Consider the following 25,751-nt stretch of genomic DNA (forward strand, 5'->3'; position numbering starts at 1 on the left):
TAAGCTTCAAAAATAGGTTTTATTAACATACAAAAAAAAGAGTAAGGAAAATTGACACTGTAATAAAAACATTTGTTTTCTTCTACAAACAAGCAATACAAGGTATAAAACATACAAATATTTTTTCAGCTCCTTAAAAATGAATAAGCTGATGCAGAGGACAAACTCTTCTGAAACAAAAACTATTTTGGCAATATCCTTTAGTCTCTTACCAAGAACTTGGGTTATAATTTGCATGTACATTATTGATCTTTTTTTTTTTTTTTTAAACTACACAATCTTATATTCAATTACCTTAGTTGTATGTAGTAAGAAAATTATACATAGTTATTATATATTCAATTTGGTTTGGCTCAAGTTACCATTTTTGTATAAAATTTGCTATCTATTCAGTTATTCAAAATAGAAATGATCTTTAAAAATCTAATCTTGCATTGCTTATGCTTTTATCGGCTTTCCATTCAGAGCAGTGAGATTAATAGTCTCTGTTACTTTTGGTTCAGTTTCATTTATCCAGGTATAAAATGCTGTCCTCTTTCAGTGTCTAGAACTGCAGAACAGATCTGTCAATAATCATCCTGTTTTCACTGCAGTTAACTTAAATTCTTCTCTTTCTAGTAGGTTTTGTAACTTTTTGTATTTTTCTTATATGAACCCAAAGTTGGGGCCTAAGCTATGCAACACATCCTTTTAAAAAGGTTTTTAAACATCTAGCTCCCAAAGAAAGAAGTAGGAGTCTTAATTCTCATTGCAAATGTTTCTTTTAAATTCCATGTTGCTATAGATTTTAATCTTACTTTTGCATATAACACTGTACTTAGGTAACTCAGCTTATTTGCCACATTTTTCCTCCAGAACAAGAATATGTTAATTTATGTGATTTAAGATTTTTCAAATCTTAGAGTGTCTTAAACTGTTCTTAGAAATATCCTAATATCATTTGGACCGTAGGTAATAAGGTGAGACTGTGTTTTTAAAACTGGAGTTACTTGATTATAAGTAAGTTACTCAATAAGTGCTAAGCTAACCTGCCCAATATACAGTATAATATAGCCTATAACTCATAATTAGGATGGGGTATTTTTTCATTGCCTTTTAGGACTTATATCCCTTAAGTTCAAGGACTGAGGGAAAAACTTTGAAGCAGCTGTATTTGAAGACATTTTCTGCCATCAGTTTCAAGAATGTTTCATAGAAAGGGGGGGAAAAGTCATATCATTAATACAGAGTTAGCAATAGAAAAATAAAGGGCATAATGATTAGTGATTTAAGGCACTGTTACAGAACATAAAACTTTTTACCAATGTGCTGCTTGTTCTAGTTCAGGTCAAATCAGAACTGTTATAAAAAGTAAGAGTTACTGTGTTATATACCCTTTGATAAGAGTTTATTCCCATCCAATTCCTGGACAGGTGACTGTCACACACACACAGTTACCAAGAGCCTCAGCAGTATGCCATAGACCAAATGGGCATAAAAATGAACTGTACTTATTTCTACAGGTGGTTGAGACATAATGGCAAGGCAATATATGGACATTTTAACTGCTGCTTCCTGTGTTGCATTTGTTCTATGGATGAGCAGAACAATACCACCTCAGAGGTATTAATATTGCACCACAGCAAGCACAACCCCACCTCCAACCAAACTTTTAAAGGGTCTTAACCAGGTTATCAGGTACTCACTGATTCAACATATACATACAGCAGTTTGAGCAGATTATGAAAAAGATCCCAAGGAAAGATTGTGCAGTTAAGTACTTTGTGCAAGATGTAGTGACCCTGCCTTTTTAATGTGTAACTTGCACAGCTCTAGTAGAGGCATGTAAACTGGTCACAGTCAACTTTGACACCAAGAGTTTTTTCCTCACCTTAGCAAACATTCCCATACTCTAAAGTCCCTTTTCATTTTAAAGTAAAGTTTTTCAAGGTCTCTTTCTTAATGAATCCAGATAATTTTGTGGAAGTGTTAACATATCTAGCATACACTTTAAAAACATCCATTCTAAAAAGCAGCACTGGAGGTCTAATACAGAATGGCAAAGTATTTCCCCTTCTTATAGTGGAGTTCTATATTCAAACATGTAGAACAAGAGAGTTTAAACTATTCTGGTCCCAGTTTGCAAACTAGGTGGGTGACATGGGGCTAGTCTGTGGGCCAAGCCTGGAACATGGAGCCATGCCATCTCTTCTGCAGAGCTGCCTACAGGGCCAGAAATTTGGTGGCCGTGCCATCATTTGCTTTGGCTCCTAGTGCTGCAACTGCCATTGTTCCTCCCACCAAATTTCAAGCCCCATGGGATGCCCTGTAAGCCAGAGGACAAGGCTCCCTGAAACAGATCTGGTCTTTGGGCCATATCTTTGACACCTCTGGTGTAGGCAATGCTCAGCTCCTAAACATATGTATTTTGTAAAAGAAAACATCAGCATTGCAATATATGGCAACCAGCTATCCACACATGAAAAGTTTAACCTATTTCAGTCACATAGATAATTGAAGGATGTAGCCTTTAATAGCCAGATGGAACTGCAAATAAGTTTTCATAAGAATTAATATAATAGCTTTCTTGTACTGTAGTTACCAAATGATTAAATGTTGTTACCCCCAAGATCAGGATCTGCCATAATTCGTCTCGGCAGAGGCCCAAAATAATAAATAACCAAAACTGTTTATACTAATCTAATGCTTTGCGTTAGGAAGATTAAATATTTGAAGGACCCTAATGTGTTTGAATGTTTGCAAGAAGTTGAAAAATAAATCAAAATGAAAAATGGTCTTCAGAGAAACAAAGTGGTGTAGGGTCTAAAACCCTTTGCAACATGAATAGTGGTAAATATGGAGTAATTATGGTATACTAATACAACATCTTGCTTTTTAACCATTACAAAAACGTCATAATAAAAAGGCTAATCACTTTAGACACTTGCAATCAATTAAAGGCATCCACTATAATTATACTGTGTATTATAATATTTTCCATTCTTCTAGCTGTATTTATTTTTGTCTTCACAAGAAAATCTAGGTGAGAATAATATGTGTTAATGCTCTGATTACTAGGAGCTATATAGAAGTGCAAAGTGCCTTTACAAACAAATGAATTAACTAAGATAACCAATATTTACATCTTCAATTTATGAACAAGGTTTGCCTTAGATTAAAGACTAACTGTATGTCTATACTGAAGGCACATAAATGGCTGGAAAGTATTATACAAGTATCTGAACACACTTTAAAGTAGCTATTTCAGTTGGCCTAACCACATCAACAAGAAGCTCAATATAGACTCGTTTACTCTGCTCCTTGGCAGAGAAAGCCCAAGGTAAACTTGCTGTTTAAAGCTAGCTCATGTATCTCTCCATTATGCTACTTTATATGAGTGCACTCTACAATAAATGGAGTCAGTGGCAGAGCTGGAAATAGAAGCCCATCTCCTGACTTCTAGTGTGGTGTTTGAATGACTGGATGTTGTACTGCTCTCTTTATCTTCCTCTTCCAAGCAAAGCAGGGCTTTAAAAGATTATGTTATTATTTACAGTCCATAAGGAGTGTTTAGCTCCTCTGATGAAGGAAGGGTAGAATTAGATCATTTCTATAATCCTATGCAGTGAAAAAAAAGGCATATACATAACCTTCACAACAAATCCAGTCTTACCCTGGATATCTACTTGTGATTGCCCTAGTCTTCAGTAAGAAGCAGGTATATTTAAGGATAGATAGACACTGTTCCTAACTTTTTGGTCAACAGTTTAAATGTTGATGAATAGGCTAAATTAGGGGTCAGTAACATTCAGCCCACAGACTCAACCCAGCCCAGGGAACTGGAGGGTTAGCTTGTGCCCAAGCCTGTGCCTGCCCAGGGCCTGGGTAGCAAGGGGCTGTGCCAGGCTGGAAAGCTTCCACCTGTGCCTGTGATGCTGATACTTTTCCCTGTCTTCCTGGCTTTGGTCCAGTATTGGTCAGGTGGTTTTGGTGGTACATCAACCATGGGAGATTTTGCCTGCTCCTGGGGCCAGGTAGTGGGCAGCTGTGTCCATGCCATTGCTGCTTCTCCCATCCTCTTGCTTCCTGACTGTAGCACAGGTGCAGCTTCTAGCTGAGGGGGAGCTGCATGGAGACTGGGCACTTGTCAACTACACCCAATCCTGATGCTGCCATTTCTCCTCCAGACCCAGCTACAGCTTGGGCAGTTTCCAGCCAATGGGGAGCTACCCTGGGGCTAGGCAGCTTCCAATTGTGCCAGGGTAGGAACAGGAGGAGAAGCAGCAGCAGCACAGACATATTTTGCAGATGCCTGTTCTTGACACAGCTTCTCACTGGCCATGTCGCAGCCAGGAAGTAGGGGGCTAGGAGAAGCAGTGGCGGCATGGGCACAGTTCCCATCTGTCTGTCCCTGGCATGGGTACAGGGAAACCCCTCTGTCACTGATGAGGACCAGAGCCAGATTGTTCTGGTCTGCAGTTTACAAAAGTTTGCCTGCCCCGATCTAAACGGAAAGCTGATCTAAAGCAAGCGAATTTCATAAATCCAGAAGTAAAATATCTGCTTAACTTATTTTATCTAAATTCATTCTTTTGGGACAGAAGTTTTTATAGTGTAATTCTGCAAAGTGCTCAGTGACCTCTACTCCCATGGATTTCAGAGCTAATCAAGGCTACTCCATCATCAGGCCCTTAAAACAGGTGAAACACTGTCTTTATAGTCATTACATGCTAACCGCCAAATTCTGTCTTTTGAAATGCAGGTGCAACTCTTATTCTTCACCATTCAGAGTATAGGTCAGCACAGAACTTGGGCTTAATCATAACAACTTTTCTAAGAAACTAACGAACTGTATGTTCATTAAGTAAATTAAGATTTGGGATAAAAGTGATTATTTTTCCTTCATATCCTTTTTTTAAAAAACTCAGTCCCTATTCCAAGCACTCTAAATCTTTTCAAAGCACAGAACTCAACACTTTTTTTTTAATTCCTGTCCTCATTTTTGTAACAAAGTTATATAATAAGGAACAGCCTAACAAACACAAGTCTTACTGGAATTTGAAGACCTTTTCATCTCATATAAGTGTTCAGAAAAGCTGAACAGCACTAAGATTTTTTTTAAATAACTTTATATCCTTATGTAATTAAAAGCTAGATAAGATCAGCTTTTTAAATCAATGTAAGATTACAGTTGTTCTATATACTTTCTTTACATGGTTGACCGCTGCCCTGCCTCATCAAGTTTGAGGTTGCGCTTTCTTGCTGCTGCTTCACTGTTGAACTCCACATCCGCTTTCTCTGCCTTACTGCAGTCTGTCATAGCTGATTCTTCTGTGCCTCCATTGGGTTGCTGAAGTTTAGAATTCTGTTCTGGTGGGCGCTTCCACTGGGGTCTGGTTGCCATCCACAAAACAAGAGCACCGAAGATTAGAATCAGAAGACCAAGAGTGTTGACAAAAATTCCTTCTGGTGGAGATGCTTTGTAATTTTTCCTTTGTGAGGAGAAAAGAAAGAAAAGAAGTGTTTCAGGTACAATACTGACCATAAAATTGTCCCAAAAGAGATTATTATGCATGTTATTAAAAGAAAACCAATGAGTTAATTCCAAATTGCATTGTTGTATATGAAGTTAGGATATTGTTTCAGTGAATGAATTAATGAACAAATAGAAAAATGAAATGAGGATACTTACAGAGCAAATAAAAGCTTCTCAGTAAATCCCATGAAGGCAGTTGCAATCACTGTTACAAAGATGAGGAGACCAGAATAAATATGTATTGGCATAAGAGATGCTCGAAGAGAAACTGGAGCAAAGGGCAGCAGAAAGACAGCAAAACCTAAAACAAGCTAGATAAAGAAAACAAAGTCACTCCTAAAGTTATGAAAGAAAATGATACTTTTCAATGAGAAAGCCATACACAAGGTTCATTTTTTAAGTTTCTTAGGCCCAAACATACTGGGACTAGAAATATATTTACCTTTGAAGCCCAAATATATTACTTTTCGCCAATATCTGGGGAAAAGACCATGAAATGGATTAATAATATACCAGTCTAGCATTATTGCCCAAATTGAGTAGAAATGGTGAAAAGTAACCCAACCACACAGTACAACAGCACATTCTGAATATTCTGTAGCATGGTTAACACAATCAAGGAGTAAAATAATGATTATTAATTTAACAGCAGCCCCTTTAATTTTGGTTTTCCTCTCTTCCAGTCATAAATTTGTAATTTAATTATAGCTCAAAAGGGACTATTAGATCAACTAGTTTAGCCTCCTGTATAAAACAGCCCCTAGAACTCTACCCAGCTAACCTGTAGTGAGCCCAGTACCTTGTATTCTATTAAATCATACCTTCCAAGGATGCTAGTCTTGATTGAATGCATTAATAGAGAATCCATTTTGCTGGGTGGTTTATTCCAGTGATTAATCACTCCTACTGTTAAATTAGAAATAAGGCAGATATTTTTAAGTTTCTCCCACTTTAACTTTCAGCAGTTGGTTCTTGTCATGCCTTTTCTTGCTAGATTAAAGAGCCTGGTATTTTCTCCCTATGAAGGCACTTACATACCATAATCAAGTCACCTCTCCATCCCGTTTTTAATCAACTCAACAGATTGACCTCTTAAGTTTCTCACTGCAAGGTATTTTTCCAGCTCTGAAACAATTTCTCTGGCCCTTCTCTACACCCTCTCCAATTATTTAACATTCTTTTTAAAAAGTAGACAAACTGGATGCAATATTCCTGCATCAGTCTCACCAAAGCTGCTAGAGGCAAACTTGTCTCCTTTCTCTCACTCTCCCATGTATACGTTCAAGGATTATATTAGCCTATAGTATCACATGGGGGAGGCCCTATTAAACTACTTGTTCACTGTAGCCCCTGAGTGCTTTTGAAAGTTTTCTAAGATAATATTCCTCTATTTTACAGGTATGGCATGTACTCCTTGTTCCTATGTGCATGACTCTGCAGCTTCCTTTTAATACACATTTTGTTTGAATGGGCCCAACTTACAGTACCGAAACTGTAAGAACAAGAGCATCTCACAGGTACACTATTGTATCAGCATTCCTTAAGAATTTTATTAAAAAATACAAGCTGTTCAGACATTCTTTTAAAGATTAATATTAATAAACAACGTTATGATAAAGTAAACGTTCTTCTTTAAAATTAATGCTTAAAGAAATGCCAAACTGCTGGCAGTGGCTGAATGTCTTGCCTATTAAGAACAATAATACTTTATAATTTGAAAGCCTTTTCCATTTGAGGGTTTCAAATTGCTTTACAAACATTAGGTGACTTAAGACTTACAATAACCCTTTTAGGAAAGTAATATTATCCCAGTTTTATAGAGGGAAGCAAGTCACTGAGACGTTAAGTACTCGCTTAGGTTCACATTGGCAAAACCTGACTCCCAATTCTGTGCTTTAATTAAATGACTATACTCCCCATCCAGTGCCTGCTCTGAATAGTTTCAGAAGGAGAAAGTCGCATCTCCTGCCTTGTTCTGATGATTCTCTGTGTGACTTTGGGCAGTGGAAGAGAATCACATGGTAAAGGGTATGAACTGAAACTCAGAAGATATGGGTTCAGTGTTTGTGTGTGTGACCTCAGGCATGTCATTTAGGGTAACATTTTTAAAAGTACCTATTTTGGACTTTTTTAAAAAGTTACCCTTCTCTTTCTGTCTGCATTCCATCTTTAAAATAATATTAATAATATTATTTGTGGTCATAGAACACGGTAAGAATAAATCTATATCTTCTTCCTAAATACATAATCAAATATTCTGGCACTGGGAATCAGAAGCATCTTATGAGAAAGACAAAATCTGAGAATTCTTTGTGTCAATTTTTACATAGAAAGGCCTGTGAGATGTGGATATTTTTAACATACTACAGGCTTTCCTAAAAAACCTCAAGATACTTCATATTAATATTAGACTTCAGATAACTCAGAACTAGCAGTTAAGATTCCGAAGCAAGGAATGATGTCCCTTAATAAAGTGTCAGCACAGGACCTCTAAAATAACTACAGTCAAAGGATTAATGCAATTTTTTGAAGAAAAACTCTCAAAAGTGTCTTTCAAGAAGGAACAAGTTAGATGTTTCAAAGGCATAATAATAATCCTAGACCAAAGAGGACCAGTATGAGGTGCCGCTACTTTTAATGTCTTAGTCTGTGGCATGCTTCTGAATGAACTCTGTGTATTTAAAATTAAGATAAGGGATTTTTTTTCTGTTGTTCTGTTAACTGATGTGCTTTATTTTTCACCAGTGCTTCTATAGCCTTTAGTTATTACAAGAGCACAATTTTTTTTTTTGGTGATATCTTTTATAGGACTAACTATATAATTGGGAGGCATGTTAGACAAGCTTTTCGGCACAAAATGTCCATCATGGTTACAACATCACCCTTTAGTTTCTATGGTTTCTATTTCAGTATGTGTTGCAATTAGGAACACTGATTATTTTCTTTTCTGTTTGCATGAATCAGAGTACTTTGTAAACAAAGACATCATTAGCGTTTTAAAACTAAAGGTGTCTCCTTTCAGGGCTCCAGTGTGAATGTATGTATTTGAAGACCAAAAGGATAATTAGGGGAGGGAATGCAACATTTTCATAGATTTCATAGACATTAGGGCTGGAAGGGACCTCAGAAGATCAATGAGTCCAGCCCCCTGCCCAAAGGGCAGGAAGTCAGCTGGGGTCATAGGATCCCAGCAAGATAAGCATCCAATTTACTCTTGAAGGTGTTCAGTGTAGGTGCTTGAACCACCTCCGATGGCAGGGTATTCCAAACCTTGGGGGCTTGGACAGTAAGAAATTCTTCCTTATGTCCAGCCTAAAATGGTCTTGCAGGAGTTTATAACCGTTCAACCTTGTCATCCCTTGGGGTGCTCTGGTGAGCAAATGTTCCCCCAGGTACTGGTGGTCACCCTGGTTAAACCTATAGGTGGCCATCAGATCACTCCTGAGCCTGCGCTCATAGATCTCAGCCTGTCATTGTGAGGTCTGTTTTCCTGATCTCTGATCATGTGCATGGCTCTTGTCTGGACTCTCTCAAGCTTCTCCACATGCTTTTTGAATTGTGGGGCCAAAACTGGATGCAGTACTCCAGCTGAGACCTCACCGAGGCCAAGTACAAGGGAAGAATGATGTCCTGGGATTTGCCTGAGATTCAGAGACCCAGATAAACTGGAGAACTGGGCTATCAACAACAAAATGAAATTCAACATAGATAAACAAAGTGCTGCACACAGGGAAGGAAAAAACCCCAACAAATGTACAAATGCAGAATAGGTTTGTCAGTAACACAGACAAAAAGGAACTGGGTTTAATGACAGGCCATAAACTCAACATGAGCCAGCAATGTAATATTAATAAATAATGTGCTATTTTGAGTTGCATTAATAGATACATTCTATGCAAGACACATGAAGTGACAGTAACATTCCAGCCAGTGTGGACAGCACAAGTCACACAGATTTTAAATCTGGTCTTGTTAAGGTATAGAACTACTTTTGATTTAGTTTATAGTTGGGCCTTGTTTCTGTATTTTGATCAAATTTAATGCAACTCCCTAAACCTGTGCAGAGCCCCACTAAAGTAAGTAGGAGTTAAGAGAAGTGCAAGCATTCATTTAAATAAAAAAACATGGCTTTGGACCAAGGCTGATTAAAAAAGTGGGGATAAGTTTAACTAATTTTTACATTGTGCAATTTCTAGTTCTGTCTTGATTTTTAAACTGACTCTAAGTCTCTGCAGTTCTAACTTCCTTTTTTAATATCTGGGAATTATGCCATCTTCCTCACTTCCCATTCTTGTGTTTCTCATCTCCTTCTATTGTTCTTTCCTCCATGACTTTTTTATTTGGTTTCTCTTGAACAGCAGGGATATAAAGCAGAAATTCTTAAAGATAAGGATAGTGTCAGGAGATAAACGGGCTGCCATTTTGCCATTTTAACAGAGTTGTCTTAAATAAGAAAATGGCTAGATCTTTAAAAATGATAAGCTGTAAAATCTAGATAAAGGGAGATGAAGATTGAGATGTTTATTAGACATAAAGGATAATGCTTAAAAAATTACTGAAAAAGAATATTTCTGTAGATAATTATAGTAATTAAGTGATGGATAGAATGAAAAAGTACTGCCAGAAATATTTACTACGATTAAAGCAGTTTTTAAAAGAGCTAAAAGGACTGATGAAACAAGTCTTCAGTTATACAAAATTCACTCAGAAAGGATGAACAACAACAACAAAAATAATCAAGGGGAAAATTAAACCATTTTCTTATATCATTTATTTGATAACCACCAGTTTGGCTGGAGTAATTCCTAATTAAGTGGACACAAACAACTGTTAAAGAGTACAAGACAGGGAAATTCTATGTTAAAAGCTGCAATAACATATTAAGTAATTTACTTTTGATCCAAAATATTTTATGTCAGAGTTTTAATCAATATCAAATACTGTTCAGCTATTAAAACTAACCATTTAGTTGAAAACAATAAACTAGGAGTTAACGGAGTCATCCTAGTGTTATGTTTCAATGCAGAGGATAAAAGCAAAAGCATAAAAAAGCAGATCACAATCTATAAGAAATCATAATCTATAAATAAGAAACATGATTCTGCTGTAATAAGGGCTACTGATGTGCTTCTTGAATAATATAGGTTAAGTATAGACATTCAAAAAGCCCCTGGCAGAAGTGCTAACTGTCACACTTTACTTAAAGTGCTATTAAGTCAGAGAGAGTGAACTGAACAGACATTCAGTTTGGTGGGAGAGGGCTTTGTGGCTGACTGCATTGGCTGAGGCCAGCAGGTGGGGGCAACTCCCCTATGACTCCCAGGAGGCTGCCAGAGCTGCCACTCTTCCCAGCCCTCCCCAAGACCCCAGTCAGCAAGCTATTGGGGTCTTCACAGCAGGGGGACTCCCTCCCCCTGCCCTACCCTGAGCCTCCTGAAAACAGCAGCCAGGACCTGCAGCACAAGGTTGCCTGGCTTGGCTTTTCAACACACCAAGGACTGTGATGGGGAGGAGGTTAAACAGAGCCTCTGCTGTGCAGATCCCTCACCCAAGCTTGTAGGCTTGGGTCTTGGTGAGAGCCAGGCTGGGTCTATGCAGCAGAGAGGCTCCTTTTGCCCCCCTCCCAGCCATAGTTACCAATGGGGTGAAAAGTGGTGCAGTCAGGAGCTCCTGGCTGCAGCTGGGGGAACAGAGCCTCTGCTGCATGGACCTGGCCTGGCCTCCATGAAGACCTGAGCCCACAAGCTTGTGGGTGGGGATCTACACAGCAAGGGGGCTCTGTTCTTCTACCTCCCTGCCACAGTTCCTGGCATGGCAAAAAGCAGCGCAGCCAGCACTGCAGAACTTCAGCTCCTGGAGGAACGGAGCCATTCTGCCATGCGGATCCTCCCAAGCGTGGGGGCACAAGTCTTGATGGGGCTAGGCCACATTCATGCAACAGAGGCTCCATTCCCCTACCCACCCCTCTGCCCAGCTACACAGGGAGGAGACAGAGCCTTTTCTGTCTCCTTTATGACAGCCCAGGGTCAGGGCTGGGCCAGTGCTTGCCTGAAGCAGATGAGCATGGGCTGTGGGGCCCCTGGGATTCTGGGGGAATGCAACCTAACTTGACTCACAATGGATGTGGTATAGCCTCTAACTTAAAGTGCTTTAGTCTGATACCACATCCATCAAGTGTAAACTTACAGAGTAGGATCTGCCATTTTTAAAATGCTTTGAAGTGTCTGTTCTGTTACAGCTTTAAAGCACTTTATGCATGCTTAACTCATGATAAGCATAATGTCTGTTCCTAGCCATGAGCCTTCAGTGGTGTGACTAGGGTGAGGCAACCAAGGCAATGATCCCAGGGGCCAATTTGGGGGAAAGTGTGAAAAAATGTCTGCTATTGGCAGCTACATTTAATTGCAATTGTGCCAGTGGTACAGCAGCAACTGGAAGTCACTGCTGCCCCTGTATCCTAGTGAAACAACTGGGAACCTATGCTGCAATAAGCATTAGATAAATTCTACAACAAGTTGGTTTCCCATGTCCATTGCTTATTAGTAGTCTAATCCAATGATAAGAACAGCAGTCTAGAAATCCTAAATTTTTGTTTCTATCATTATCTCTACTTGCTGTATTGCCAAATTACTTCAATCTCCATACTTCATCTTACACATAAGAGGGTAAGACCAGTTTACACATACAGGTTAAGACCAATAGGATCACATATCACATGCCATTAAATTTCACCTAGACATCTCACTGACTTTAGTTAGAATTAATAATTTCAGCCCTCAAGAGACCAAACCATTGTACAGGCAGTCCTTGACTTGCAACGTTTTGAATTACAATGTTTATAAATTGACACCCTGTTTCAACTTTATGACGTCAGTTTCGACTTTACAACACTTGATCCAATGTGACGCCACGCCAGCAAACAAGTTCACTGTGTCACTCATCTCCCTTGAGAACATCTGTCCAAAATTCCTTGGACACTTTCTTTAAGAAAGCAGACAAGACTCCAGAAAAACCTGCAGCCAAGACTCCTGAGAAGACTTCAGCCAAGAACCCTTCAAAAAGTCCAAATAAGAGCCTTTCAAAAAGTCCAGCAAAGTCACCTCAAAGAAGTCCTTCCAAACCAATATAATTGCTCTTTACAATATAATTACATTAATGTAGCTATATTACTCATCTAGAATTGATTGAGTACAAAATTCTGGGTTATTTTTGGTGAAAATAGGGTATCAGGCCTTGATTCAGGAACCAATCCCCCATTTGTAACATCGTTTCTTACGAGTTACAACGTTTCAACTTAAGACACGGTTTTCAGGAACCAATTGTGTCGCAAGTCCGAGGACTGCCTGTACACCAAAAGCAAAGAGACCTATGTACACCGATTCCCTCTGCAGTGGCCATGGGCATTGTTGAAGATATTTGGTAGTCCACATTTTTCAGGGGTTCATTGGTCACTGGTTAGGGCCAGGATTAATATCCTGCCTTCTTACCTCCACTCATGAATGCTACTTGTTTCTCGGGGGGGTTTCCCTCACTTTTTTCTGAGGTCCTGGGAATAGCGGCCACAGCTAAGGCTAGTGGGTTTTTTGTCCGAGGTGGGATGCTGCTGCTGGAATTCCTAGCTAGATGGTGTTGGTCATTTGTGTGTGGTCATACTGACTGCCAAGTCTGGGGTCAGGAAGGAATAGTAGGTCAGACTGGCATGACTTGGGTAGTTTTTGCCTTCTGTAGTGTAGGTAATGGTCCTTTTACTAGGATCTTCTGAGCATACATTTAATTCCCTATTATTGCAGTGGCAAGACATTAGTGGTATCATCACCTTCTTGACCTTTACCTGTCAGTTTTCATATCAGGGGCCTGCAGTTAATTCTCAAGATACTTTCATATATACATTAAAGTACACTTACTTGTATATTATAAAGTAGAATAGATATACTACATACATCAAAGCAAATGAACAAAATACATTTGGATTTACAACATTAATTTAAATAAAAAAGTTGTCAGTGTACGTTTAGTTGTTAGTTTGCAAAAAATCCATATTTCAGAATAAACCTATCAGCAATTAAAGCAAATTAGTGAATTCTACTGTGCTTGGATTATAAAACACATTCTTTAATTTTTATACTCTGTTTATAAATAAAATTAGATTCTGACCTGGAGAGAATAAAGTATAACAGCAGTCAGCCCAATCCAGCTGTGCAGACTATACATGTTGGGAATGTTCTTGGCATTGTGGAAATCAAAAACAGCTACAAGAGATACAATTGCAAGAATCATAGCTATGGTATTTAACCCAGCATGGATGAATTTCATCAGGAGTTTGCTGCATTTCCAGGTCCAGGGCAATCTGTACACAATAATAGCTGAGGAAGGAATAAAAAGCATGGTTTAATAAAATATTTTACTGTTCTAGCTGCTGTTAATAATCATGCATGATACACGTTATTCCAGAATAAATGACACGCAACACTGTGAAAGTCAACTAGAAAAAAGTTTTAATTTCATCACATTATATATAATCTTACTACCTCCCAAAACATGATTTAGGCCAAAGTATAAGCTTTGGAGAGAAACATTATTCTTTTTCCTTCAGAGTGCTGACTGAACATGTTTTTAAAAAAAATAGTAAATAGCTTAATATTTACATGTACAAATTAAGGCCTTACTTTAATAATCTTATCTGTGTAGGATTCTACTGAGCGTAAGGGTCCTTTGCAGATTACCTAATCTGCAGGAGTAAAGCCTAATTAGTTTATTAATTAATCTTTTGGAAAATTTAAGAGCCTGATTTTGATATTCCTACTCTGAATAGCATTGTACTTCACAATTATCTGCTTAAACAGACCTGTTGATATCTGAGTAAAATGCCAGTCACTGACTGAATCTACATGAGACGTTTTACTACACAGCAGACTAATCTACTGGGCAGTAAAGCATCATTGTCTACCCATGCATGGCATTTACTGCAGAGTAAATTAGTCTACTGTGCAGTCAGCTAGCACCTGTAAATACAGGTATTAGATTAACTGCGCAGAAGCACTTGTGTAGACACTGACTGCAAGTAAATTTGCTCCGGTCAGCCACACCAGTCACACCAGCAGGGACAGCCGCAGGAGCCACAGGAGACTGGGGAAGAGGTCAGTCCCCAGTCCTAGTGGTGCTCAGCACCTGGCCCCCTTCAGGAGCTGAAAGCTGATCAGGGCTAGGACAGGGTCACTCTCTACGCGCCCCCCCCCATCCCAGAGCCGTGCAGCCCCCAGCTCCCCATAGGAGCTGGGAGCTGGGTAGTGCTGGGACTGAAGAGCAGTCTGCTTCCCCCCTCAACTAGAGGCTTGCTGGCAACTGTCCCACTTGTGGGGCAGCTGCTGGTGAGCTCCCTGCTGGGTAGAAATTCCCTACCCAGCAGGGTGGGGCTGGCCAGGACCTGTCCCACTCCTGGAGCAGTGGCCAGTGAAACCTGTGCCTAGTGGGGAATCCCTACCCAGCAAGGGGCTCACCGGCTGCAAGTCTCAGCCAGCCCCTTGCTAGGCAGGGAACAAGCCGGGTCCTGGGAACAAGTCCTGGCCAGCCCCCTGCTGGGCAGGGAAGCCCTGCTGGGCACAGGGTTCACCAGCAGCAGCCCCAGGAGTGGGATAGATGCTAGCCAGCCCCCTGCCCAGTGGAAGGCTCACCGGTAGCTGCCCCAGGAGTGGAACAGCTCCTGGTGAGCGCCTTGCTGGGTATGGGGCTTTGGTATCTGTGTGTCCCAATGAACATAGGGCTGAGAGAGCTCTGCTGTCTCAAGTGGTAGCTATCTCCTGGCCCTGTGCACATCAGGAGGGGTTCTTATGTGTATGGGGTGGGAAACAGCTGCTGCTGCAGCCAGCAGAGTTCTTCTGGCCCTGTATTCATCGGGACTGGCCCCTGTGCCCCCTGCCAGCCACTGGGTTAGCACCCCAGGGGAGCCTGGAGCTCCCCCGGCTGCTGCAGGGAGGCAAAGCAGGGCAGGAACAACCCTGTATGGGGCTGCTCTGTTGGTAGCAGATTTGCTCCCAACAGGGTTCACATGTAGACATGGTCTCAGGGAAGACTTACTATGCATTATTTTACTGCCCAGTAAGCCTATGTTGCATTAATAGCATGTGTAGATGTGCTCACTGAGTGTAAGGGAATAAAAATCTGGCTTTTAGAAACTAAAGGGTTCATTGATTTGAACTGTACATACTTAATCTTAGATCAACATTCTTTTGCATATACATAATGCTGTAAAATGCTAACAAATTATATAGTTGTCTAAATGTAAAAGCATTCCTCTCCCATTAGATACTAATTTTTAATTGCCACGCCCACTCCCAACAAAATTGGTTGAATGGAACAGATAATCACTCCAATTACAATGCAAGTGTGTAGATATGATGTATTTTGAGTACTAGTCATGTTTTCTGGCACTGACCCCTTTTACATACAGCTGTCAGCTCTCAAATCATAGTAAATATAAAAAGGACAAGCTGCACCCGTCAAATGGAATAGCTTTATCTTAAATGCTCACCAAGAAAAATAAATATTCTGAGTATAGGATATTTCCTCTCCAGGAAATAGAGAGACAGAAGACAAGATCATCTAAAATGTATTGCTTTAACACAAAATACATTGACAAAATATTTAGTGGTATAGTTCCTTCAACACAAAGCAACAGTTTTCTAAATAATGACCTAACTGATAAAGCCCTTTTTAAATATATCTGGCTATAAATTAGCATCCAGATATGGTTAGATAAAAGTAACTAGATATACATGAAGCATATTAAATCAAGAGAATTACAGGATTCCTAGTTGTAAGTAATGTTCCTACTTTGAGCAAGTACGAATATATTACTTTGTATATATAAAGCAAAAAAAAGTATACTTCTCGACTAACGGAAAGGTAAAAGTTATGCTTGGTAAAAGAAACTGCATTTATGCTCTTTCTCCACTATTAGTCTGTAGCCTTAGCATTCTTAAGGACATATTTAATGAAATAAATAATAAAGGAAATATTTACTAATATTTATATCAGAGTGACTAATAATGACAAATTAATTTTAGTCATATTTATGCACAAGGGCTTTCACTTGGATGCAATACTTGCCAAAAATCATAGTATTTCACAAAAAAATTGACAAAGAAAACTCTGTTCACAAATGGAATGTCCTGGAACACAGGCAAGTTTTAGATCAAGGGACATTTCTACATATGATGGGAAATACAACATGGGAATGAAAAGCCCTTTTAAAGTAAATGCTGTATGCACAGTGAGGTATTTTGCAGCTTTTTGTTAAAAAAAAAAAAGAGAGGTGTACAAAAAAGTATAGACGAAGATGGCAACCTTACTTTTGAAACTGCCTGATAAGAGTCAAACCACATTATGTAGCTATGACTCAGAATATCAATCTTACAAATACTATCCAACAAGACAAAATAAATTACATACTTTTTTAACATGTAATAATTCCCAAAGTTTTCTGGAAAAATTGTGTGGGTAATTTCTGTCTGGGGCCACAGTTTTGGACCCCAATTTACAAACCCCAGACTGATTAATTAAAAAGGTTCAGAGAAATGTAAATATTACCCAAATTGTAAATATTTATATTTAAAATGTAATATGGGTAAGAGAGACAGTATTTTAATCCAATTTCAAACCTTCTTAAAGATAAAGTTGTCAGATACTGTGTTTCACTATGGATCCATCTGTATTAAGCATTTTATTATTAAGAAATTGCCTATGTAGTTTGTTAAGTTGACCAGCTGTGGATGATTAAAGAGTTGTGTTCGTTTCTAATTACTTCCAGATAGCATGTGGTCCTAATGCCCTGCACTTTTCTTTGGATGTTTCTGTGTGGAAATGCTATAAGAGGCAAAAGCTACTGTGGAACTGTGTTACAGACAATCTACTTTGTTATGCTATGCATAACATTTACCTGTTCTTGACAACAAAGTTTTCAAAGCAATGTTTTGGTTTTTTGGGGGCTTTTTGGTTGGTATCCTTTAAGCCATGAGGCTGTCAAAGTCACTTTGACTTTAAACTGAAATGAGCAATAAATCCCATAACAAGTAGATCACTCCCTCTTTTCCTTTACTTTTGTTTAAAGATACACAAAAGATGTAAAAAAGAGGTATAGAAGTAACATGCATTCAAACCTAGACCTGCTGTGGCTATGCAAAACAGGGTATATACAGACATTCAGGGACATCAGGGGAGGTTAGACAACAGTAAAAATGGCCACCGGATTTAGTTAGATCCACCCATGATCTTACACTTAGATCCCTAGTTAGGTCAACCTAAATGCAAACTGTAGAGAAGTTCTAGGAAGGTTAGATGGGTCCAAAAATGGCCAATCCAGTCTAATGTAACCATACATCAGAGGTGCACTAAGTCAGATCAGGTACAGATAAACTGATCTATATGCATTCCAAGCAGAGCCCTGGAGCTGGGAAAGCCCAGCCAGTGGCCCTAGCCCCGGGGCTGCACTTTCCCTACCCCAACTGGTACCAGGCTATTTTTAGCCCCTCCCTCCACCACCAGACAGAACATCCCTGTCCCTGCTAGCCAGCTAACCCCCACAGAGCCTGCCAAACCCCATGATCCTGCAGGCTACTCCCAGTGCTAGTTTTACTGGTATTCGCCAGTGCTGGGAGCCAATCGAAGCAAGTCAGGTGGGAGGGAGGGTTAGGTGGGGATTGCGGGGGTGGGTTGTTCATCTGGAGATGAGGAAGGGTTGGGGGGGCTAAAATAACCTCTGGTGGTGGGGAGAGAGACCCCCTGATCCTGCCAAACACCCCCATGAATCCACCAGCCTCCCCCCACAGAACTGTCCACCCTTCTCCCACCCCAATTTATTTCAGTCAGGCTCCTGGAACCAGTAGATACTGGTAAAACCACCCCCAGGATCAATTTGCAAGATTGAAGGCAGTTTGGCAGCATTAGAGGAAATGGTGGGGGGGAGGGGTCCCGAGTGGTTTTGCTGGACTGAAGAGCCTGTCTGATCCAGCCATTCCCCACCCAATCTCCTGCTGCCCCCCCAAATCCCCTAGTTCCCCTGCAGATTCTGCTAGCCCCCTCCACAGATTCTGCTAGCCCTCCCAATCCACCCAAGCCTCCATGCAAACCCCACTAGCCCCTTGATCCCCCAAGCTCTCTCCACAGACATCACCAACCTCCCTATCCACCTATGCCCCTCGTTCTTCCTGCCCCTTTCCCTCCCTCTAGTTGCCTTACCTCAGGCTCCCAGCATCTAATTGCTAAGTCAGATGGGGTGGGGAGCATTTTTAACCCAATCTAACCCCCCATACTTCTGGCTGAAATGTCTGTATACAGCCACAGTGGAGTATACATGAGTGAGGTCACTTGGACAGCATGTTATGTTTTTATACATCAGTATATAATACTGGAAGCATTCCTGCTGACAGCCAATAAAATGGAAAATATAGCAGGGACTATACCAACTCCTAATATTATCAGGTTCTTGCATGTGAATATACAGTACTAGTAATTTAAAGTCTTGTCTGTAGCTGTAGGCAGATTTATTAGTTCAGCATCTGGTTTGACAACTAAGATTGACTAGACTTATAGGACAGGAGACCAATTATGAAAAATCAAAGGTAACTTGTTTCTGGAATGTCAGTCATGTGTTTAGATCATGAGAAAACAGAATATTAACAACAGTAATACTGCATCAGATGCAATAGTACCTCAACATTTTATTAGAGCTAAAAATGTCAAATTCCAAAAGTTTGCCACTAAAAAAGAAAAGAAAAGGAAAAGAAATGAAAAAGATGTTGCTTTGTTTCAACCTATTTTCCATGTTGATGTTTCAAATGTTATACAAGGTATCCTCATGTCTTAGTAATATGGGATTAATTTAACTTCACCATGTTGTTAAGGAATTACTTTTTATATTAGTCATTTTTATTGCAATGGCAGATCCTTTTAGTGAGACATCAGACCTTCACTGAGCTTAAATTTACTGTACCTAAATGAAAAGTTGTATAGAAAGATTTATTTCACCTTCCCTATTGATTAAATAAAGCTTTTCTATTTCTCTGGATCTGCCAGAGTTCCCTTCATAAATCAGAAAGTTACATTTAAAAATGCTTAGAAATTAAGCTAACAAAAAATAGATTAAGGAAGGTGTTACTCACCTTTGGGCATCCCCTTACAAGACTTTACAAGTTGAACTACAAGGGCAAAATTTCCATTTGGTTATAGACCGGTTGGGGAATATGTACTTTGCATTCAAAGAGTTTAGTAGCTATTCAAAAGTGCCAAGATTCCTTAGTCTCCCCATCTGTATTATCTTAACTTACTACAATAATCTTTCTATATATGCAAATTAAGTAAAACCATTTGGGTTCAGAAATAGTTTATTATTTATGTTTCTTCTCTGGGGGGCCAATTTTGGACTTAATTTAAAAGCCCAGCTTTGAGACCTCCTTAAGTGTCCTTACTATTATCCATATTGCGATGGCAAATGAAACTATGAATGATGAAACATGGATGTACTCTGTTTTGTGAAATTAAGGAAGCCCAATTGAGATTTTGCCCATAATATTCAGATCATCATGGGCCTGTCATCCCTTTGACTTTCATGAGGCAAAAGGCCCTAAATTATTTTCTGTTATGTTCAGATAGTGGTACTAATACCCAACATTGTGATACCTACAGAATAAGTTGAAAGGTGATAGGACATAAGCAAGAATAAGAATACATTCTTCCTCCAGTCCCATAAAAGGCCTCCAAGCCAGTCCATCCATTCTGAACAGAGAAACTGCAACTGTGACAGTTTTTCTAAATAGTCCTTTAGTAAATTCTTTGACATTCTACAGTAGTACATCTCTGTTCCTTCAATCTCTGCTTAAAATCCACTTTATTATCAAAGCCTTCCTATTTTAGTCTAATAAAAAAAATGTCCCTGTGCCTCATGCACAGTGATTCTGTCCCATATGTTTTTCCCCTATTTTTGTTGAGGAAAGCATTTGTGCAAGTATTTTGCAAAATACCATGTCCCTGTATAGTCCCCTTTATAATTGTTATTTAATACACAAATATTTGGCTAACATACAGTACACAAACTCACTATCTGACCTTCTTAATCCATACTGCTGTTGTCATCTGTTTCCCCTACTTTCTGCATATCAGCAATAACAACTCTTCTCCTTTTCTCACTGGTTGTGAGTAACCACATGTGCTCATTCTGAGTTTGTGATTGTTAAGATACCCATTCCAGCCTCATACAGTTAATTTTAACAAGAATTGTACGTAATCGGAGATTCATTTCTAATAGGATATTAGTTACTTTAAGATTGAACTTACTTTTAAATTACATACACAAAAAGTGCTATATGTCCTATCACAGGACCCAAAGCTCACTGTGTCAATGGGATCTTTTGAGTGATTTCAATGGATTTTGATTCTTACATATTTAAAAACTTTCATTTAGTTTAACCTCTTCCATTATCTTCTTTTTATTTTTCACCTTTATTTTTCTGTGTTGGCATATGTTGTTATTTAGAGATTCATTTTAACTTGCGTGCTTATTAGAATGGGGCCTTTATTGTGCTATGTTAAATAATTAACAAACCTCCCATGATTTTTCATCAGTTACGTCAAGGCCTAGCTAACTATTCTTAAGAATGTCTTGAAGACCTTTGCTCTGTTTTGAATCCGATACAGGTCTTACACTCCTTATATTCCACTTTTAATAATGCGAGAGATTTACTAGTAAGAATGATTTATATGTGCAGTATTGTTATTCTTGATTTACTACTTCTATCGTAAGTCTATAGGCTATTACTCTACAGAGAAATTAGTTGACACAATTCTTTTTGCTAAGTGAGATGTTAAGTTTGTCATGTTTGAGTTATGGCAGGATTGAAAAGACCAATAAACTGGGAACATACGCTTTGTCTGGCCAATTATAGACTTAAACTAGTTGAGCAGTGCTGAATTGGTCTTCTGAACTTTTAATATATATTAATTATTAAAATAACAAATAGCCAGCACCTGTTGTTTGACAATATTAACTCTACAAAATATGTGTTATCTATACTATGTTTTACAGATAATCTTACAACTGCTTCCTTCTTTTGAGCTGTGGAGATCTTCCATTAACTTTTAAAATATCCCTTGCGTATATATTGCTTGAAATAACACCACTGATTATCAGCAAAAGGGCAAACTAAACCATTAGGAGAGAGAGAGAAAAAAAAAGAGAAAGATCTGAAGAAAACCTTCCCTACTTTCTATGGAAATGCATCTACTTTCTCTTTGTAAATGAAAGTTATTAGTTTAATGGTGCAGAAGGGTTCAGCTCCTTTTGAAGTAAATAGGACTTTTACAGATTCTTCTGTGAAGGTTTAATTGCCCCTAATATTGCACTTCATGTGATTTACATTAAAAATACCTTAGAAAACATCACTTAAAAATATAATTGTACTTAAATCACTTATATCAATTTTTCCCCACCAAAAGAATTAATTCTGTTCATTTTTTAAACCATACAAGTCCCTATTATTATTAGATAGCCATCCACCCCATCAGTTTTACTCTAACTGTAATCTAACTGCCTTTACTAGAGCAGGAATGTGCATATGTTGAGCAGGTGAGCTTGCTGGGTGAAACTGGAATGCCATTCAACAATGAACCAAACAAAAGCTTTGGCATTTAAAAGTGGTCAAACATGGTATTATGAATTTAAGTACACAAAATATACTTGTGTACTTAAACACTGCAAGATTCTTGCAAAGAAAAGACTGATTCTTCCTTCAGTCTCTAATATGAATTAAACACTGAACAAAAAGCAAAGTCAATGGTAAAATAACCTGGGTTTCCGTTTGGGTTTTTTTCTTCTACATTATTGTACTATTAAGGCACTGTTAATGGAGAAGCTGGAATCAGGTCCTGTTGAACCCAAGAAGAACTTTGCCACTGACTTCAGTGGGAACACACCTTGGAACCGTTCTCTTGTTCTTTTTGTCCATTTCTCCCATTCATTTCATAATTGAGATACAATTACAGGGACAGCCATCTTAATCTGAGGATTCTGACTGGGGCCTGCCAATGCTCCTGCTGGGACCAAAGCTGGAGGTTCCCTTCTAAAGGGTCTTGCCCCTCTGCTTAGGGTCAGACCAATCGCTACATTTGAGGTCAGGAAGGAATTTTACCCTAGGCAGAATGGGTGGGGGAAAGAGGTTGCTTTCCTCTGTAGCAGGGGCTTGGGCCTCTCCCCAGGATCTCTTGAGCCTATATTAACAACCTCTTACAGGGCACTGGCTGCCACGATTCCCCTGCTTTACCTAAGGCAGGTCAGGGTGCTATGTCTTGGGTCGGGCTAGGGGTGACTGAGTTTAGATTATGGATTGTATAGGACGGCTTGGATAGGGAGGGGGCAGGTCCCTTCCAGCCCTACTTCTCCACGATGAAGCCTCACCCGTTGCTTCCCCACCACTTTCTCTGTTGCTTAAAACTTTACAGAAGCAGCGAACGCGTCTCCGCTCCCAAACGGCATCAAAATACCGCCGAGCTCAAGGCCGAGTCCTCCTTCGCTGCGTCCACCCGCCACCAGCATTGGAGGCAGTAACACTGAGCCCAGAAAGCCAAGCCAGTCAGCGAGCCTTGCCTTTCCGACTCGCGCGGAGCAGCGGTCAACGCGGCCTGGGAAGCACTTCGAGGAAGCGCAGGGAAGGCGGCCCGAGTCCGACAGCGACGCAACCGGGACCCGGGGAAGCCCCTCGCCGCCCGAGCTACTCCACCGCGGGGCCTGGGGCGGCTCCCCTCAGCCCCGGGGGCTCCGGCCAAGGACAGCGCTCTCAGCCCCCGGGCCTCGGGGGGACCACGGGCGGGGAGCGGGGCGCCAGGGACGGGACCCGCGGAGGCGCCGGCCGGGCAGCCGGTACGCACCGATCCCCTGGATGAAGACGAAGCCGGTGATGATGAGGACCGGGTGCCAGTTGAACTCGGCCTCGGCGCCGTCCCAGCTGAGCCCCTCGCGGTAGTGGAAGACCCAGACGAGGGCGAAGAGCACGGAGAGGAAGCCGAGCAGCAGCGCCGACGCCAGCAGCGCCAGGAAGAGTCGGTAGCCCTCCATGTTCAGCGCCCCATGCTCCGGCCGGCCGGGGGCGGGAGGCACGAGCGCTACCCGCTTCCGTTACTCTGGCCGAGGGCCGCCTCCGCCCCGCCGGGCCCCCTCACCCACACGAGTCCTGAAGGGCCTTGAGGGGAGGGAGCGATGCCCCGCCCAGCCCCACGGTGGAGCCTTGCCAGCGCCAGGCAGCCTTCCCCCGCGGGCGGGGCTGGGGCGTTGCGCTCCCCCCGGCCATCGGACTCTGCTCTGGGCTCGGGGAGCCGAGAGGGAGGCAGGAGCCCAGCAGAGGCGCCCCGAGCTCAGAGGTCTGGGCACACGCTACGGGGGCACGCTACGGAGACAAGCGTGTCCGATGGAGACACGACGCGGGGGCAGGCTTGGAAACAATCCCCGCGCTCGGGAACTGCGCCAGCACGGGGAAGCGTGCTCGAAGAAGCCCGCCTGCTGGGCCTGGATTTCGGAGCTCTTGATCCCCTGCCACGTCCATTTGTTTTCGTGTAGGAAGGAGTAGGAGCCGGGCACTCCCAGAAGTCAGGCCACTGTTTACAAAATCAGTAAGCAGATGTTAGTTAGTGTCCGGGCAGAGGCTCCCAGGCAGATTGTTTGAAGAAGTATTTAGTAATGTCATAGGGAGTTAGGCTCAACATAAGGGGTGACAGATAATTTAGTTTATTTTCAAGTGACTGAGTCATTTCAGAGAGCCTAGAAGCTGGCTGCAGGGGTATGCGGTGTGTGAGCTGTATACAAGTTTGGGTTGTATAGATAAAGCCACATAAGGCGGGGAAGAATCCTGCACTCTGTAAAACCTCTACCCTTAGCATAGAGTTTCCTCCTCTCAAGCTTTTCTAAGTCAGGAAAATGCATAGATTTTTACTGTGTTATATGAAAACACAGTAAAACAGCACCCTCATGAAAGTCCAGCTAAAATAGCTGCACCAGTCCTGTGTATATAGTTTGTTTAATTTGGGAACCTTTTTTCACTGTTAGCTGTGCATCTGCTGTGGGGCTTTGTTAATGAAGATGTGTGATGTCATCTTGAAGTCACTTTTGGAAGAAGCAGACTTGACTAAGGAACTTAGGCCAGGTCTGCAGTATACTGATATATGATACTAGCAAAGCATTCTGAGTGTGGACACAGGTTATGCCAACAAAACTGAGCTTTTGTTGGTATAGCTTATTCCAGCCTTCATCCTCCTCAGCCTAAGCAAAATAAGCTATACTGGGAATTGTATTAATGGATCTGTAACGTGGGCTTTTGGTGGCTCATTCTGCCCTTAGCAAATTAAGATATGGCAGCAAAAGTTCATAGTATAATCCCTGATATAAAGATTTGTAAACCCATAAGACCTTGTGATACCAAGCAGTGCATTATCTAGACTTTTTTTTTTTTTTTTTAAATAAGGGACTCTAGAAGTTTATAAATATACACTGGCTAAATTCTGTATGTTATCATTCAATAGTCTACCAAAATGGATTCAAATACACTTAACTTTACTTCCATGAGTACTTCAGCAGAAGACAATAAAATGGTTTCCATACATGCTTCAACGTATTCAAAACTGAAACTCAAGTTGGTTGCATCATCATCATCACCACCACTGGCAGTCCTGGGACTTAAGACGCAGTTTTCAGGAACCAATTGTGTCATAAGTCGAAACGTCATAACTCAGAGCTGATTTTCCCATAGGAACAGTGTTATAAATGGGGGATTGGTTCCTGAACCAAGGCCCAATACCCTATTTTCACCAAAAATAATGCAGAATTTTTTACTCAATCAATTACAGATGAGTAATATAGCTACATTAATATATTAATATTGTAAATAGCAATCATACTGATTTGGAAGGACTTCTTTGAGGAGACTTTGCTGGAATTTTTGAAGGGCTCTTGGCTGGAGTCTTCTCAGGAGTCTTGCCTGCAAGTTTTTCTGGAGTCTTGTCTGCTTTCTTAAAGAAACTGTCCAAGAAGCTTTGGACAGATGTTCTCCAGGGAAATGGGCAACACAGCAGACTTGTTCACTGGCATGTCATCGCATTGGATCAAGCGTTGTAAAGTCAAAACTGACTTCATAAAGTCAAAATGGTGTCAATTTATAAAATGTCATAAGTGCCATTGGTTGCAACTCAAAACATTTTAAGT

At 40.5% G+C, this 25,751-nt stretch overlaps 1 protein-coding gene across 1 annotated transcript; it reads right to left on the bottom strand.

The window, feature by feature from the left end:
* CYBRD1 (cytochrome b reductase 1) lies at nucleotides 1-25,007 on the bottom strand. Its single transcript, XM_090045475.1, has 4 exons — nucleotides 23,429-25,007; nucleotides 13,670-13,878; nucleotides 5,672-5,826; nucleotides 1-5,471 (listed from the first exon to the last, which is right to left on the bottom strand). The coding sequence occupies exons 1-4, from the start codon at nucleotides 23,613-23,615 to the stop codon at nucleotides 5,189-5,191; spliced, it is 834 nt and encodes a 277-aa protein (XP_089901601.1). The 5' UTR covers nucleotides 23,616-25,007; the 3' UTR covers nucleotides 1-5,188.
* Between the last annotated feature and the right edge of the window lie 744 nt (nucleotides 25,008-25,751).

The sequence above is a fragment of the Crocodylus siamensis genome, chromosome 4, assembly GCF_052110815.1.
Source record: "Crocodylus siamensis isolate JL-2025a chromosome 4, ASM5211081v1, whole genome shotgun sequence".
In the NCBI taxonomy this organism is placed as follows: domain Eukaryota; kingdom Metazoa; phylum Chordata; order Crocodylia; family Crocodylidae; genus Crocodylus; species Crocodylus siamensis.